The following is a 16,437-nucleotide window of genomic DNA, read 5'->3' as shown; positions in this document are numbered from 1 at the left end:
CCTCGGGTCTAAAATGAGTCTCTTGTAGACAGCAAATAGATGGGTCTTGTTCTTTTATCCATTCTGATACCCCATGTCTTTTGGTTGGAGCATTTAGTCCATTTACATTCAGTGTTATTACTGAAAGATATGGGTTTAGAGTCATCGTGATATCTGTAGGTTTCATGCTTGTAGTGATGTCTCTGGTACCTTGTCTCACAGGATCCCCCTTAGGATCTCTTGTAGGACTGTTGTAGTGGTGACGAATTCCTTCAGTTTTTGTTTGTTTGGGAAGACCTTTATCTCTCCTTCTATTCTAAATGACAGATTTGCTGGATAGAGGATTTTTGGCTGCATATTTTTTTTTCTGTTCATCACATTGAAGATTTCCTGCCATTCCTTTCTGGCCTGCCAAGTTTCAGTAGATAAATCTGTCAGTAGTCTTATTGGTCTCCCTTTATATGTTAGAGCATGTTTATCCCTAGCTGCTTTCAGAATTTTCTCTTTATCCTTGTATTTTGCCAGTTTCACTATGATATGTCATGAGGAAGATCAATTCAAGTTACGTCTGAAGGGAGTTCTCTGTGCCTCTTGGATTTCAGTGCCTTTTTCCTTCCCCAGATCAGGGATGTTCTCAGCTCTGATTTCTTCAAGTACACTTTCATCACCTTTCTCTCTCTCTTCCTCCCCTGGAGTCCCAATTATGCATATGTTGTTGCATTTGATTGCATCACTTAGTTCTCTAATTCTCCCCTCCTACTCCTGGATTTTTTTATCTCTTTTTCTCAGCTTCCTCTTTTTCCATAATTTTATCTTCTAATTCACCTATTCTCTCCTCTGCCTCTTTAATCCGAGCTGTGGTCGACTCCATTTTATTTTGCAGCTTATTAATAGCATTTTTTAGTTCTCCTGACTGTTTCTTAGTCCCTTGGTCTCTGTAGTAATAGATTCTCTGGTGTCCTCTATACTTTTTTTCAAGCCCAGCAATTAATTTTATGACTATTATTTTAAATTCATTTTCTCTAACATTGCTTCAGTCGTTTTTGATCAGTTCGTTAGCTGTTGCTACTTCCTGGAGTTTCTTTTGAGGAGAATTCTTCCATTTCGTCATTTTGGATAGTCCCTGGAGTGGCGTGTAACTGCAGGACTCTTCCTCTGTGCTATCTGGAGTAACTTGCATTGGTGGGTGGGGCCGCAGTCAGACCTGATGTCTGCCCCCAGCCCACCGCTGGGGCCACAGTCAGACTGGTGTGTACCTTATCTTCCCCTCTCCCAGGGGCAGGACTCACTGTGGAGTGGTATGGCCCCTGTCTGGGCTACTTGCACACTGCGAGGCTTGTGGTGCTGCTTTGATGGGATCTGGCGTATTAGCTGGGGTGGATCCTGAAGGTGCACAGGGGCGGGAGGAGCAGACTCAGTTCGCTTTGCCTTCTGTGGTCCGCTTCAGGATGGGCCCTGCGGCACCGAGAGGGAGGCGGCCCCGTCGGAGGGATGGATCCGCAGAAGCACAGCGTTGGTTGTTTGCTTGGTGCAAGCAAGTTCTTTGACGGGAACTAGTTCCCTTAGGGATTTTGGCTGGGGGGTGGCCGAGGGAGATGGCGCTGGTAAGAGCCTTTGCTGCCCGCCAAGCTGAGCTCTGTCCTCCGAGGCTCAACAACTTTCCCTCCCTTTGTCCTCTAGCCCTCCCGCTCTCGGAGCAGAGCTGTTGACTTATTCCAGATGTTAAGTTCCGCTGGCTGTCAGAACACACTCCGGCCCCTCTGCTTTTTCTTTTTTTTTTTTTTTTTTTTTAATTTTTTTTTCAACGTTTTTTATTTATTTTTGGGACAGAGAGAGACAGAGCATGAACGGGGGAGGGGCAGAGAGAGAGGGAGACACAGAATCGGAATCAGGCTCCAGGCTCTGAGCCATCAGCCCAGAGCCTGACGCGGGGCTCGAACTCACGGACCGCGAGATCGTGACCTGGCTGAAGTCCGACGCTTAACCGACTGCGCCACCCAGGCGCCCCCCCTCTGCTTTTTCAAGCCAGACTGAGGGGCTCTGCCTTGCTGGGCGGGCTGCCCCTCCACCGCCCCAGCTCCCTCCCGCCAGTGCATGTAGCGTGCATCACCTCTCCGCCCTTCCTACCCTCTTCTTTGGGCCTCTCGTCTACACTTGGCTCCAGAGAGTCCGTTCTGCCAGTCTTCTAGCGGTTTTCTGGGTTATTTAGGCAGATGTGGGTGGAATCTAAGTGGTCAGCAGGACACGGTGAGTCCATCGTCCTCCTACCCTGCCATCTTCCTCCGGAAACCGTACCTCTTATTCATTAATTAGATCTTTATAGCAGCTTTATTCTTTTTAAAAAAATTATTTCAAGTTAGCATACAGTATACTATTGTTTTCAGGAGTAGAACCTAGTGATTTATCACTTACATATGATACCTACTGTTTGTCCGAGTGCCCTCCTTAATGCCCATTACCCATTTGGCCCATTGCCCCACCAACCTCCCATCTAGCAGCCCTAAGTTTGTCCTATTTAAGAGTCTCTTATGGTTTGCCTTCCTTTCTGCTTTTATTTTATTTTTCCTCCCCTTCCTGATGTTTACATGTTTTGTTTCTTAAATTCCACATATGAGTGATATCATATAATTTTTCTATCTCTGACTGACTTAATTTGCTTAGCAAAGTAGGTCCATCCACGTTGTTGAAAATGGCAAGATTTCATTCTTTTTAATTGCCAACTAATATTCCATACTGTGTGTGTGTATACACATGCCACATTTTCTTTATCCATTCATCAGTTAATGGACATTTGGGCTCTTTCCATAATTTAGCTATTGTTGATAGCATTGCTATAAACATTGGGGTGCCTGTGCCCTTCAAATCAGAATTTTTGTATCTTTTGGTAAATACGTACTACTGCAATTGTTGGGTCATTGGGTAGTTCTTTTTTAATTTTTTGAGGAACCTCCATGCTGTTTTCCAGAGTGCTGCACAGTTTGCATTGCCATCAACAGTGTAAGAGGGTTCCCCTTTCTCCACATCCTGGCCAACATCTGTTGTTTTCCCAAGTTGTTAAATTTAGCCATTCTAACAAGTATAAGGTGGTATCTCATTTGTATTTCTCCAATGATGAGTGATGTTGAGCGTCTTTTCATGTGTCTGTTAGCCATCTGGATGTCTTTGGAAAAGTGTTTATTCATGCCTTCTGCCCATTTCTTCACTGAATTTTTTTTGTATGTTGAGTTTGATGTTTATAGATTTTTTTTTTAATTTTTTAATGTTTATTTTGGAGACAGAGAGACAGAGAATGAACAGGGGAGGGTCAGAGAGAGAGGGAGACACAGAATCCAAAGCAGGCTCCAGGCTCTGAGCTGTTAGCACAGAGCCCGACGCGGGGCTTGAACTCACAGACCGTGAGATCATGACCTGAGCCGAAGTCGGACGCTTAACCGACTGAGCCACCCAGGCGCCCCTAGATTTTTGATATTTTATCCAATATATCTTCTTTTGCAAATATCTGCTCTCATTTTGAAGGTTGTCTTTTAGTTTCGTTGATTTTTTTCCTTCACTGTGCAGCTTTTTATCTTGATGAGGTCCCAACAGTTCAATTTTACTTTTATTTCCCTTGCCTCCAGAGACCTGTCAAGTAAGAAATTGCTGCGGCTGGTCAAAGAGGTTGCTGCTTCTTTTCTCTTATAGGATTTTGATGGTTTCCTGTCTCACATTTAGGTCTTTCATCTATTTTGAATTTATTTTTGTGTATGGTGTAAGAAAGTGGTCCAGTTTCATTCTTCTGCATGTTGCTGTCTAGTTCTCTGGCACCATTTGCTAAAGAGACTGTCTTTTGTCCATCGGATGCTTTATCCTGCTTTGTCAAAGATTAGTTGGTCACACGTTTGTGGGCCCATTTCTGGGTTCTGTATTCTATTCCATTGGTCTATGTGTCTGTTTTTGTGCCAATACCATATTGCCTTGATGATTACAGCCTTGTAAACAGGCTAACATCCAGAATTATGATGCCTTCAGTTTTTTCAACATTACTTTGGGTATCCAGGGTCTTTTGTGGTTCCATACAAATTTTAGCATTGTTTGTTCTAGCTTAAATGTCTTTTTGAGTGTATTTCCCACTTTAAAAATTTGGGTTCTTATATTTTTATTATTGGCTTATAGCAATGCTTATATATGTCTTTTGTCAGATAAATTTTTTAGAAATATTTTCCCCTTTTATCGCTTTCTTTCCTATTTTCATGATGGTATTCTTTGAGGAGCAAAAATTTTAGATTTTGATGAAGATCTTTTTTATGGCTTGTAGTTTTTTTTCATTTACTTTAATAAATCTCTGTATCCACAAGGCCACAAAGATATTCTTCTATATGTTTTCTACTAGTTTTATAGGTTAGCTTTATGCTTAGGTCTAGGACCACTGCTTCCTCCATCCTTTGAGATCCTAATCTAATGCCCTTTTGTGGAATTTCTAAACCTTCTATGTTTTTTGCCTTGAAAATGGTAAGCATACTTATTTTAAATTTTGCTCCTGATAATTCCACCCCAGATGTCAGGAGTGCCAGATGTTATATTCAGAAAAATTGTTTGGAGAAATAGCTGAGTCTCCAGGATAATATTAGTTTTCTTCAGAGAGGATTTATTTTTTTTTTTTTTGTTCTAGGTACCACAGGCATTTGCAATATAGGATACCTTCATCTGGTATCAAGGATTAAAATTATTTGAAATTGTGCAGTCCCTGCACAGACCCTGGCCAGTTTCTTTCACATTCATCCTTATTTATAAGGTGAGGTCCTAAAATAATGTCTCCCCTTTCTGGCCCTGAATTGTAGCTCTCTCTCTGGTAACTCCAAGAATTTAAGTCAAGTGTTCAAGATCACACAGATAGTGGTAGAGCTGAGAACCAACCTAGATAGTCTGATTTCAGATCCTGGGTTATTAATAACCTGTTAATAAAATAACAAATAAAAACCTTTGTTATGTTTCCCATTATACACCTAAGTGACTTAATATGTCACGTAATAGATGTTCAGCAAATATTCATTAAATATAAAAATGAATCTTCTCCTATTAGCAATGTTGTTAATGGAAGTACTTTCAGTCTTGCTACTTGTTGAGTGGCATTTTGGGCTTATAGCTATGATGTGATTTTCACGTACCATTTTGTCTTTTTGCTGATGGTGATTATTTATTTTCTCTTGTATTGTTTCTTAATAATAATTGGGAAAGGTACTGGTCAAATTTACCTGGAAGCTTGCATCAATAACATACTGATCTTTGTTTTGTGCTTGAAGTTTTATACATATTAGAAACCTGGTAGATACTGAGTAGGGATTTAAGGATAAACAGCTTCTCTAATATTTCAAGTGCTTATTGTTTCTTATTGTCCTCCTTTGAGTTTGATTAAAACATTAAACAATTCAAATCTAAGTAAAAATCTTTACTCCCTCCTTAGAATTGAAGAATGGATTTCTCATGGGTTTACCAATTTATGGCTCTTCTGTGGAAGAATTTTATTTTAAAGGTAAGTTGAGCTATCTATAGGAGTTTTGCAACAGCTAAGAGACCACAGTGTGAAAATTCTTACAGCCTGATCACTACATTTCAATTTATACTGTTAAATTTTTCTCAGTCCTACAGCTGGGGGTATCTCTTCCAAATGTGAAGGGTCCTCACAGAGTGAAATAATAGCAGAATGACATGGAGAATAGAGAAAACAGATAGTCCAGGAAACTATTGCTACTATAGAGTTCTTCTTTGCCATCTATATATCTTCTTTTAAGAAGTGTCTTTTAATAAAAAAGAATTAGGCATTTGCAGAGGTAATGGACTTACAAGACAATTAACATAATCTTTTTTTTTTCCATCTCCTAGAGGCGGCGATTGGTGGCGTTATTTGTGGAATTCACCCTGACGTTACTATTTGCTGGTACGCTTCTGTTAACACGCAAGATTTTGACTATAAAGAAGTATGGGCCTTTCAATTACTCTCTTCAGCCTATTGATAAGTTACCTGCATTTCTTGGAATGCCCATGATTTTTCCTGGTCCATGGGAACTGGCTTTTGTGCCTTCCAAAAGTGTTGTGGTGAAGAGTATTGTTGACCACGTGAAGAGGGATTTACACTATAATTTCACAGGTTAGAAATTAAAGTTTTTTGAAAAAATGTATTATTAAACTGGGTTTCAGTAAAGACACATATGTAATCTTTTAGCCAGGCATTGTTCTCCCAGCTAAAGCATTATAGGATATATCCTCATAACCAGAGAGTACCCTCCTAGATATAATATTACAGACTTTGTTAAACTTGAGAGTTAAATTCATAAAAAAATATTTTCTCCTAGAACCCAAAACATAGTAATATTTAAAAATTAGATGATCAATTTATATTATTTTGGATTATTATCCAATTCTTTGATACTAAGTCGTCCTGGTTTCTGGTTGTGCTTCTTAAACCTGGGTAAGTATAACCCTGGAGGTATATGATGTGCACCAAAGGTACACACAGGCACAGCATAAGCATGAGCCCTCATTCTGGATGTGTGCTCTGTGGTCAGTTATTTCAAACATTGTTCATATAAAAAGGTGCAAGTCATATATAGATGCTTTAGAGAAGACTTAAACTACATAGAATTATCTTAAAAGCCCCACAGTAAGCTTACCCCGCCTTCTCAACTCAATTTCTCTCCTTTTCCCCCAGAAAGAAACACTGTCAAAAGTTTGGTGAGCATACCTCTAGTGCCCCTTCCTTTTACATACATACATTTATTCACTAGTATATTTTTTCAGCCTTTTTTTGACTCTCAAGGGATTTGAGGGAACTTGAGACCAGATGCCATCTCAAAACATATCTTATTTAAAACATCAGTGAAGCAGAAGAATGCAAAATCCCCAATAAGCTTTGAAGTATATAATACAAATATCCCAATAAACGTAGTCTCTTAGAAGCTACTTTGGGTTACCCAGAATATTGCCTGATTTCCATTCTGATTTCATCTTTGATGCATGGGATTCTTAGAAATGTATTACTTTACTTAAAAACATTTGGAATTTGTTGTTCTCTTTCTCATTTTTTTTTCCATTTCTATTTTAATTTCCTTGAATCGGAATATATTTGATTTCAGTTCTTTGAAATTTTGAGAATTGTTTATGCCCACTTTATGGTGTATTTTGAAAAATGTACCATGTACATTTGTAAAGACCATGTGTTTTGTGGGTTTTGCTTGTAGTGTTTTATAAATGCTACCCAGGCGAAGTTGTCAAGTTAGTTAATCATAATGCTTTTCAAATATGTATTCTTACTGGTTTTTGTCTGCTTATTCTGTCAGTTATTGACAGAGGTATTACATTTCCAGCTAGGTGTTGTTAGTATGAAATAGGTGTTTTATATATAAATATATAGATATAAAACATCTACTTTAACATTATATACAATGTTCAAATTTCTTTATGCTTATATGTCTTGAAACTATTAGCTCATGTGATCTCTCTGTTGAATTGTTTCTAAAAATATTTCTCTGTTCTGGAATTTCCGCTTGTCCTGTTTTTAATAGATTTCAGGTAACCAGAGAAGTGTTCTCTCTTTTTTAACTATATTAACCATAGTTACTTTTAAAGTCCTTAACTGGAAAATTGTGGTATCTAGATTACTTGTATATATTTATTTCTCTTTAAGTCATCGAGTTCTGTTTTATAGCATATTTTGTATATTTTTATAAAATGACAGGTGTTGTGGATAAACATCAGAGGCTCCTGAGGGTTAACTTTTCTTCTGGTTGGTTGTTAGAGTACTGACAGAGTGACTTGATTCCATCAAAGTCTGGTTTTAGGCTTCATAAGGGCGGCTCTGTTTCAGTTTTGTCTTTACTCTTGCAGCATACCCTGTGTTCTAGGGCATGGCTCTTCTAGGGTGTCAGCTGGAAGCCTGGAGTATTTATGAAGGCTCCTCGACCTTAGTGGGGCTTGAACGCTAATATTCTCTATTTCATCAGCACTGTGTACCTGATGAAATCCCTGCTCAGCATTTTAGCCTGCCACCTGCTGTTATCTCCTTGGTTTCAAAGAGTCTTAGCCTATACATTCTCAGTTCAGGAGTTGGCTGCTGACTTCAGAGGAATTTACAAGCTGATTTTCACTTCTATGCTCTTCTCCTCTCTTTGCAAGTTTACCTCTCAAGTTCCAGCCATTTTGGCAGCCTGAGCTCTCATCTCTTTTCTTCAGCTCAGTAAGTCTACAATTTTCTGCCAATGCGTTCAGGTAAAGTACCAGGGTGAATATGGCACTCACCCTATGCATTTCCCTTTTCCAAGGTTTGTAAGTCCATAATTATTCATTGCAGCATTATTTACAGTCAACCAAGGTATAGAAGCAACCATAGTGTCCATCAGCAGATCAGTGCATAAGGAAAACGTGATTATTCCATCACAAAAAAGAAGGAGATCCTGTCTTGTAACAGTATGTATTATGTTTGGAGAACATTATGCTAAGTGAAAAAAGCCAGACACAGAAAGACAAATACTTTATAATCTCACTTATATGTGTTATCTAAAAATACTGAGCTCACAGAAACAGAGAGTAGAGTCGTGGTTTCTGGAGTTGGGGGTGGGTGGGGAAAATGGGGAGATTTTGGTCAGGGTGTATGAACTTTCAGTTATAAAGATGAATAAGTCCTGGAAATCTAATGTACATGGTGACTATAGTCAATAACACTATATAGTGTATATAAAATTTATTCCGGAAGTAGATCTTGCAGTGTTCTTCTCATAAAAGAGGATGGTGACTACAAAAGGTGATAGATGAGTTAATTAACCTGATTTTGGTAATCAATTCACAGTCTATGCATATATTAAAACATAATGTTATACCTTAAAATCCCATTATACAACCTACATATATACAATTTTATTTTGTCAGTAACACCTAAATCACTCTGGGCAGAAAATTTTTAAAATAAAGTAAGTGGTAACTGTGTCGTGGTGGAGATATTAATTAGCTTGATTGTTACAGTCATTTCACAGTGTATACATATATCACATTATCATGTTTTACAGCTTAAATACACAACTTTTATGTGTCATGTACTTCAATAAAGCTGGGGAAAAAATAAAGCCACCCCAGATAATAAATGAAAATAAATAATAAATAAATTTCCCTCCAGTTCTATTTTTGAGAAATCCACACAAACACATGTTTTAGCCTCATTAAGCACTCATAAATCTCTCACTTTCAGCGCACATGGGTGGCTCAGTAAGTTAACTCCTGAGGCTCAGGTCTTGATCTTGGGGTTTGTGATTTCGAGCCCAGTGTGGGGCTCTGTCCTGACAGCTTGGAGCCTGCAGCCTGCTTTGGATTCTGTGTCTGCCTCTCTCTCTCTCCCTCCCCCGTTCTCTCTCTCTCTCTCTCTCTCTCTCAAAAATAAAATAAACATTTAAAAAAATCTCTCACTATCTCCCTTTATCTCTCTTAATCTTTTCACATACCCCTGCTTGAGCAGGTAACACCTTCCTTGAAGCCCAGATAAATTAATGAAAACAGACTGACAAACTGGTGGATCCCTCCTCAGTCCCTTACCACCTTGGCCAGGCAGTTACAAAGAATTGTGGCTATTCCCACAACATTCCATGGTTAAGGCAGATGGAAGGTTCCCTGGGACGTAAAGAATGCACAGGTGAGATGATGACAGTGGTTAAGTTCAGATGCAGAAGCAGAGGCTACATGCCCCAAAGTGTACCTGACTACCTGTTTGTATGCACTTCACCTTGTTCACAGTGTACTTTCAGGATAATATTCTGAAATTTCCAGCTGTGTTCCTATGTTTTGTTTTGTTTTGTTTTGTTTTGTTTAATTTGGTGGACTTTGTTTTTCCAGCTTTGATCATTTAAACTCTCTGAGGATTTTGTTTTGTCCTGCTCCTGGTCACCTTGCATGGGTGCAAACCTGATTCTAGTCCCTGACATCCTGCTTCCAGCTTTGGAATTTATATTCCAGCTGTGCCCACCTTGAGAAAAGTATGCACACTTGGCATTTCCAAACTACCAAAAATAATGATTATCACACATAATCACCTCCAATATTAAAATTGTGAAGTTGTTTCATTCTTCAACTTCTAAGTAGTTTTTATTCAGATATTAGAGATTCTCATCGTACACGACTTTGAATAGATTTCATGGATCAATTTTGTTATTTCCTTCTAAAATGAAAATTTCAAAACACTTTGGAAGTATCCCTCTTCCTTGCTTTATTTCAGTATGTACTTATTATAATGATTCATTATACTTTATTTTTTTTAATTATACTTTAAACTTGTGGTCAAACTTTTAAAACTCCTAAAGATTTTCATGCACTCCTAATATCCATTAGTTTGTTGTGCCGATGTTTGAACACTGTTTTAAATTTACTTTAAAAATATATATATTTACTTATTTTTGAGAGACAGCACAAGTATGGGAGGGAGAGAGAAAGAGGGAGACACAGAACCTGAAGTAGGCCCCAGGCTCTGAGCTGTCAGCACAGAGCCGGATGCGGGGCTTGAACTCACAAACCATGAGATCATGACCTAAGCCGACGTTGAACTCTTAACCGACTGAGCCACCCAGGTACCCCTGAGCAACAGTGTTTTAAAATTTATATGTTGATAATCTTTCATCCGTGTAAAGCATTTTTCCATCTTATAGATAGAAAAGGCACTCAGATACATTTGCCTGTATGTGGGCAACTCACACACTAGATTTATTTTTCTTTCTACAGTTCAAGGCTTTTCTTCAGAACGAGATTTTGAAGAGTATGTTAAACAAGAGAATAACTCTAAAAAAGTGTTGGTTGCTATTATTTTTGACCATGAATTCCAAAATAGTGATGATCCCCTACCACTTAAGGTAAGACGGTTTTATGTAGAAACTTCATAAGTGTGCTTCCAGTTTCTGAGGTTTAATGAAGTAGAGGCATAATTATTTCATTTATTAAGTGGGGGGACTGCAACTTACCCAAGATCATACTGCTTGTACATAGTTGAGCAGGGATTTAAATCCAAATCTAACTAATTTCTGTGTATGTGCATTTATTTAGCCAGAGCTTTATGTTGGTGGGGAAAGAATTAAATTTACCATGTACTAGATTTTCTCCTTATAAATCAGAATCATAGGAGACATTGACCACCAAGGATATTACCTTTCCCACTGTATCTGATACAGCTCTTTCCCAGCTCTGTACATGATGGTGAAGTGAATGCAGATTTCCCAGCTCAAAAGACCTGAGGGGTTAAAAGCAGCTGCATCTTCACCAGCATGGAACACAGCATGAAAATGTCCCTCTTTCTTTTGTTTGACTCTCATAGTTTTTCACCAGAATCTAAATCTAGAAAACAGTGCCAAGGTTTAGCCAAGTGGAATCAGAATTAGGACATAGGCAGACTCTGAGGAAGATTCTGATAACAACCTCCAAGAAGGAGAGACAAGGACTGTGCTTTGAACTTGGTGTCCTTGGTGTTGAAGGAAATAATCAAAATATAGTATAGATGTACGCATGGAGCTATAATTCTGCATTTAAGATAACTGCTGGTTCTCAATGGAAGGAAAAAGTAAGGAAAACCGCTGGGTTGTAAGTAGAGTTGGAGGTATGTTTTCATTCTTTTCCCTCACTCTTTCACTCCTTTCACGTATGTAAAATACCCTCAAGTTACTAATTTGGTATGAGCTGGTGCTGATGTAGGCTCATCAGTGTATATACAGACTGGTTAGAATGTTTTTGGTACAGTTTCAAACTTCACCTGTTTTTCCTTGGACAATCTCCCCACTGTCCCTGCCACTTGGCTCACTCTCTTACCTTTAACATTGCTACTGTGACTTGCTGTACAGTCTCTCCTAACCATACCTACCTCTGTCCTCCTCCATACTCCCATAAATGCTCCTTACATGTTACTATCATTGAATTTGCTGTAAAGTAAATATATATGTTGTCTCAACTAGAATTTGAGCTCCTTGAGGAATAGGTTCTATGTCTTAGTCCTTGAACGTGCAGTAAGTGTCTGAAGCTCTCGGCTTGACAACTGAGTATATTAATATTTACCTACATTTATGACATCGGCCTGCTCCTCCTGATGTTACTGATTTCTCTGGTCTGATCCTTGACTCTAGGCAACTGCTGGACCATTTTCTGTCTCGTAAAGCTACTTAGACCCAGCATGCTCTACCTTGAGGTTTATTTAGTTCTCTAGAATTAGTATTACCTTTTCATTTAATAATGAAATTATGCAGTATTCCACATTTATATTTTATCACATTTCTCCTCTGTCCTCATGCGGGATTCTTTCTTATGTTACAATCACTTTTAGGGGAGGAAGGGATTTTCCTCTCAAAACACTTGGCTGATGTAATGGGAAGAGAAATTAGCAGCATCTTTTGGTGTGTTTCATTTCAGTATGCATGCCAGCTGTCTATTTTGGGAAAAAGACATTGGCACTGGTGTGCAAGTTGCCACCGTGTTTGTTTACTGCAAACCCACAATAGCCATATGACAAGTCTGCTCCACTGCCTAACGTTCGGAATCCACTTAGTGCTCAACAGTCTGCCTCAGAATCACACACATGCGATTTTTCTTTAACTTCCTTTTGTTTCCCATTCTTCCTTAATTATCTTTTGTTTACAGGTATCATTTCTTTTTGTTCCCTGTAGGTAAAATATTATCTGCGTTTTAGTAGTTTTCAGAGGAACAAGTATGTGAGTTTTGTCCGAACAGAAGGCTGGGAAACAGGTGTTCTCTTTCCAACTTTTCCTTCTTTGGGACCCAGAAGTGAACGTAGTTCCCATGGGGGGAGTCCTGGTAAGCAGATCTTTAATCATACTTATTTTTATATCCTAGTCATATAAGTCATATAAGTAAGGTTCTTAAGGCATCACATGTTTATACCTGTATTTCTTTAACCTTGTGATGAAAATTGTTAATTTTTAACTTACTGTGCTGGTGATTTCTTCTTTTTTTTTTAAATTTAAATTCAAATTAGTTAACATACAGTGTAGTCTTGGTTTCAGGAGTAGAATCTTGTGATTCCTCTCTTACATATGGCACCCAGTGGTCATTCCTAAAGGTGCCCTCCTTAATGCCCATCACCCATTTAACCCATCCCCCCATCTACTTCCCTCCAGCAACCCAGTTTGTTCTCTGCGTTTAAGAGTCTTTTATAGTTTGCCTCCCTCTCTGTTTTTATCTTTTTTCCCTTCCCTTCCCCCATGTTCATCTGTTGTGTTTCTTAAATTCTACTGGTGATTTCTTTATTTAAAATTTTCAGTGTCCAAAAACCTATATAAAACTTTATATATTGGAACAATGTATTTTTATCTTTTCCTGGTCATTGTATATCCTTATTTTTTCATGTAGGTTCACTTGTGAAATTTGGATTTTAATGACTTTAACATACATGTTCCTGGGTACTGACACGGTCTGATCCATTATAACTGTATGCTGCTCTGTTGGGTTGATAAACAGTTTCTTTTTTTAAAATTTTTTTTTTCAACGTTTTTTATTTATTTTTGGGACAGAGAGAGACAGAGCATGAACGGGGGAGGGGCAGAGAGAGAGGGAGACACAGAATCGGAAACAGGCTCCAGGCTCCGAGCCATCAGCCCAGAGCCTGACGCGGGGCTCGAACTCACGGACCGCGAGATCGTGACCTGGCTGAAGCCGGACGCTTAACCGACTGCGCCACCCAGGCGCCCCTTTTTTCTTTTTTTTTTTTTTTTTTTAATTTTTTTTTTTTTGGGTTGATAAACAGTTTCTAATATAGTTCTATTAATTTAAAATATATTATACAAACTACCATTAAAACATCTTTAAGTGGGGCTTTGTTTTTATTAACAATAATGCACATTTACCTTGAGGAAATTATCCAACAAGAAAAACAAGCTATAACCAATTCACCATAATTCATAAAAATTTGAAATAACCTGCATCTTAAATATGGTAAGTGAATAACAAAAGTATAAAATTTAATTTTACTGAACATTGTACAGTCATTAAAAATAGCCATCATTAAATCTTCTGAAAAAGCAGAGTTCAGAACTGTATTTTGAAATGATAACTGTGTAAACTGCATATTTATCAGCACAAAGCTGGGACAAATTTCCAAATATGAAAACTTTTACTCTGTTAGGTGGTGGGATTGTTTTGCATGTTATTATTTTCTTTATTTCTTTATTTTCTTTATTATTTTGTTATTATTTTCTTTAATAAATATTTTAAACTTTTTCCCATCATAAAATTTAACAAGCAATCTTATGTCTTTTCTACCATACATACTGCATGCATTATGAACTTCGCCTGGGGTATGATTTTATAAGGGTTAGTTGGATAATGCTAAGGGTTGCCAGGGGTATGTAAATGCACTGCAGAAGGGAGGCCACACAAGCTGATACAGCCCTTCTGGGGAGCGGTCTGGCCGTGGCAGCTGTATTAGCTCACTTAGGCTGCTGTAACAAAATACATACCACATATTGGGCAGCTTATAAACAACAGAAATTTCTTGCTCACAGTTCTGGAGGCTGTGAAGTTCAAGATGAAGGCTCCAGCATGGTCATGTTCTGGTGAGGGGCCCCCTTCCTAAGTTTCTCACTTGTGCTTTCTCACTATGTCCTCAGTTGGTGGAAAGGACTAAGGAGATCTCTGGAGCCTCTTTTATAAGGCACTAATCCCACTTATGAGGGCTGCACTGTCATGATTAAAACACGTCTCACAGATCCCACCTTCTAATACCATCACCCTTAGGGGTTAGGATTTCTACATATGGATTTGGGGAGACGTGAACATTCACACCATAGTAGTAGCCAAATTAATAATATGTTCCTGGGTAGAAACCCTAAGAAACTCTTTTTAATGATCCATAGAGAGTTCCTGGCACTGCTGGTTGTAGTGGCAAGGAATAGGAGGCAATCTGTAAGTTAAGTTGAGGCCCAGGTTCAGCCCAACTCAGCTGAACTCTTGGAATTTAAATGGTCAGCTCCTTCCTCTAGCTGTATGACAAAGGAAGGAGCTAGCATCTTTAAGAAAACAGAACAAACAATTATACACTTTAGTGTCCACTCTTCCTTTAATCACAATTTCTGGCATGAGATCCAAAATTATAGGACATGCAAAGAAGCAGGAAAATGTTACCTAAAATTAAAAGAAAAAAAGAGTAATTATAAATAAGTGAACTGAGAAGCTAGATATTGGAATTAGTAGCCAAAGAATTTAAAATAATTTTATGAGTACTTTGATGTCATGTTGATAGCAAATATTCCCTGATACAATTTGATGAAGAGGCCACTTTACCTCTGTGGTATCTTTCTCTGAAACTTTTAATTCTAGTCTATTAGTAAAAAAAACATCATGCAAACCCAAATTGTAGATAAGTCTCCAAAATACATGCCCAGTATTCTTGAAAACTCTCAAGGTTTTAAAAAACAAGAAAGGATGATAAAGTTTCATAGATCAAAGGAGACTATGGAGACATGACACCTAAATACAATGTAGTATCTTGGATGGGGGTTCTGCAACAGAAAAAAAATGACATTGGTGAGAAACTGGTGAATCCAAAGTTTGTATAAATTAGAAATTGTATTGTGCCATTGTCAATTTCTTAGTTATGACAGATTTACCATGATAGTATAAGATACGATATTTGGGAAGGTGGGTGCAGTGTGTAAGCAATATTTCTCAATCTTTTTTTCATCATTGCCCTTCTAGAGAATCATTTTGGATATTTTCTCCCTACGTGTTCTCATGAAATTTTAATACTACAGGTACACTACAGATCTGCTCTGTGTGCTGTGGTCTAATTGAAGTTGTATAACCCTCTGTTGAGAATGCATGGTATATGGGACTGTCTCTATTATTTTTGCAACTTTTCTGTAAGACTACATTTTTTCCCAAAATATAGAGGTATATTTTAAAAACTCTCCAAACCAAAGTAGCAATACAAGTGAAGTTTCTGGCCGCCCCCCCCCCCCCCCCCCCCCCCCCCCAGGTGGCTCTGTTAAGCATCTAACTCTTGATTTTGGCTCAGGTCATGATCTCATGGTGGTGAGATCCATCCCTGCTTTGAGCCCCACTTTGGGCTCCACGCTGGGCATGGAGACTGCTTTGAGATTCTTTCTCTCTCCCTCTGCCCCTCCCCTGCTTGTGCACTCATGTGCATGCATGCTGTCTCTCCCTCTTTCTAAAACAAAACAAAACAAAACAAAAACAGTGAAGTTTCTGAATCTGATCAAGTACATGTGTAGAAATTTGTTATCTTCCTAGTGAAATATTGAACATTTCTCCCCTAGTAATCAGGAATAAAGTAAAGTTGTTTGCTCTCATCAGTTCTATTCAGCATATTACTGGATGTCCTAGCTTGTATTAGAAAAAGGAAATGAAATAAAAGGTATAGATTTTGGAAAGGAAAGAGTGAAATTACCTTTGTTTGAAGTTGACAGAATCACGTGTGCAGGAAATTCTGAAGAG

The 16,437-nt window shown here is 38.3% G+C and overlaps 1 protein-coding gene across 8 annotated transcripts in view; it reads left to right on the top strand.

Annotated features, from left to right (window-relative positions):
• The window catches only part of LOC122209881 (phospholipid-transporting ATPase ABCA3-like), a 175,864-nt gene that overhangs the window by 5,819 nt on the left and 153,608 nt on the right, over positions 1-16,437 (top strand). For 6 of the 8 annotated variants that reach the window (XM_042922162.1, XM_042922161.1, XM_042922160.1 and 3 more), the window contains exons 2-6: positions 4,628-4,750; positions 5,420-5,488; positions 5,839-6,103; positions 10,711-10,838; positions 12,633-12,780. In XM_042922162.1, the coding sequence (XP_042778096.1) occupies positions 5,429-5,488; positions 5,839-6,103; positions 10,711-10,838; positions 12,633-12,780 (601 nt within the window). In that variant the 5' untranslated portion in view covers positions 4,628-4,750; positions 5,420-5,428. The remainder of the gene's footprint in view (positions 1-4,627; positions 4,751-5,419; positions 5,489-5,838; positions 6,104-10,710; positions 10,839-12,632; positions 12,781-16,437) is intronic. The other 2 variants (XM_042922164.1, XM_042922159.1) reach the window with 2 other exon arrangements.

The sequence above is a fragment of the Panthera leo genome, chromosome E3 (assembly GCF_018350215.1).
Source record: "Panthera leo isolate Ple1 chromosome E3, P.leo_Ple1_pat1.1, whole genome shotgun sequence".
In the NCBI taxonomy this organism is placed as follows: Eukaryota; Metazoa; Chordata; class Mammalia; order Carnivora; family Felidae; genus Panthera; species Panthera leo.
Note: the sequence above shows the minus strand (reverse complement) of the source record. Positions and strands in the feature narration are given on the sequence as shown.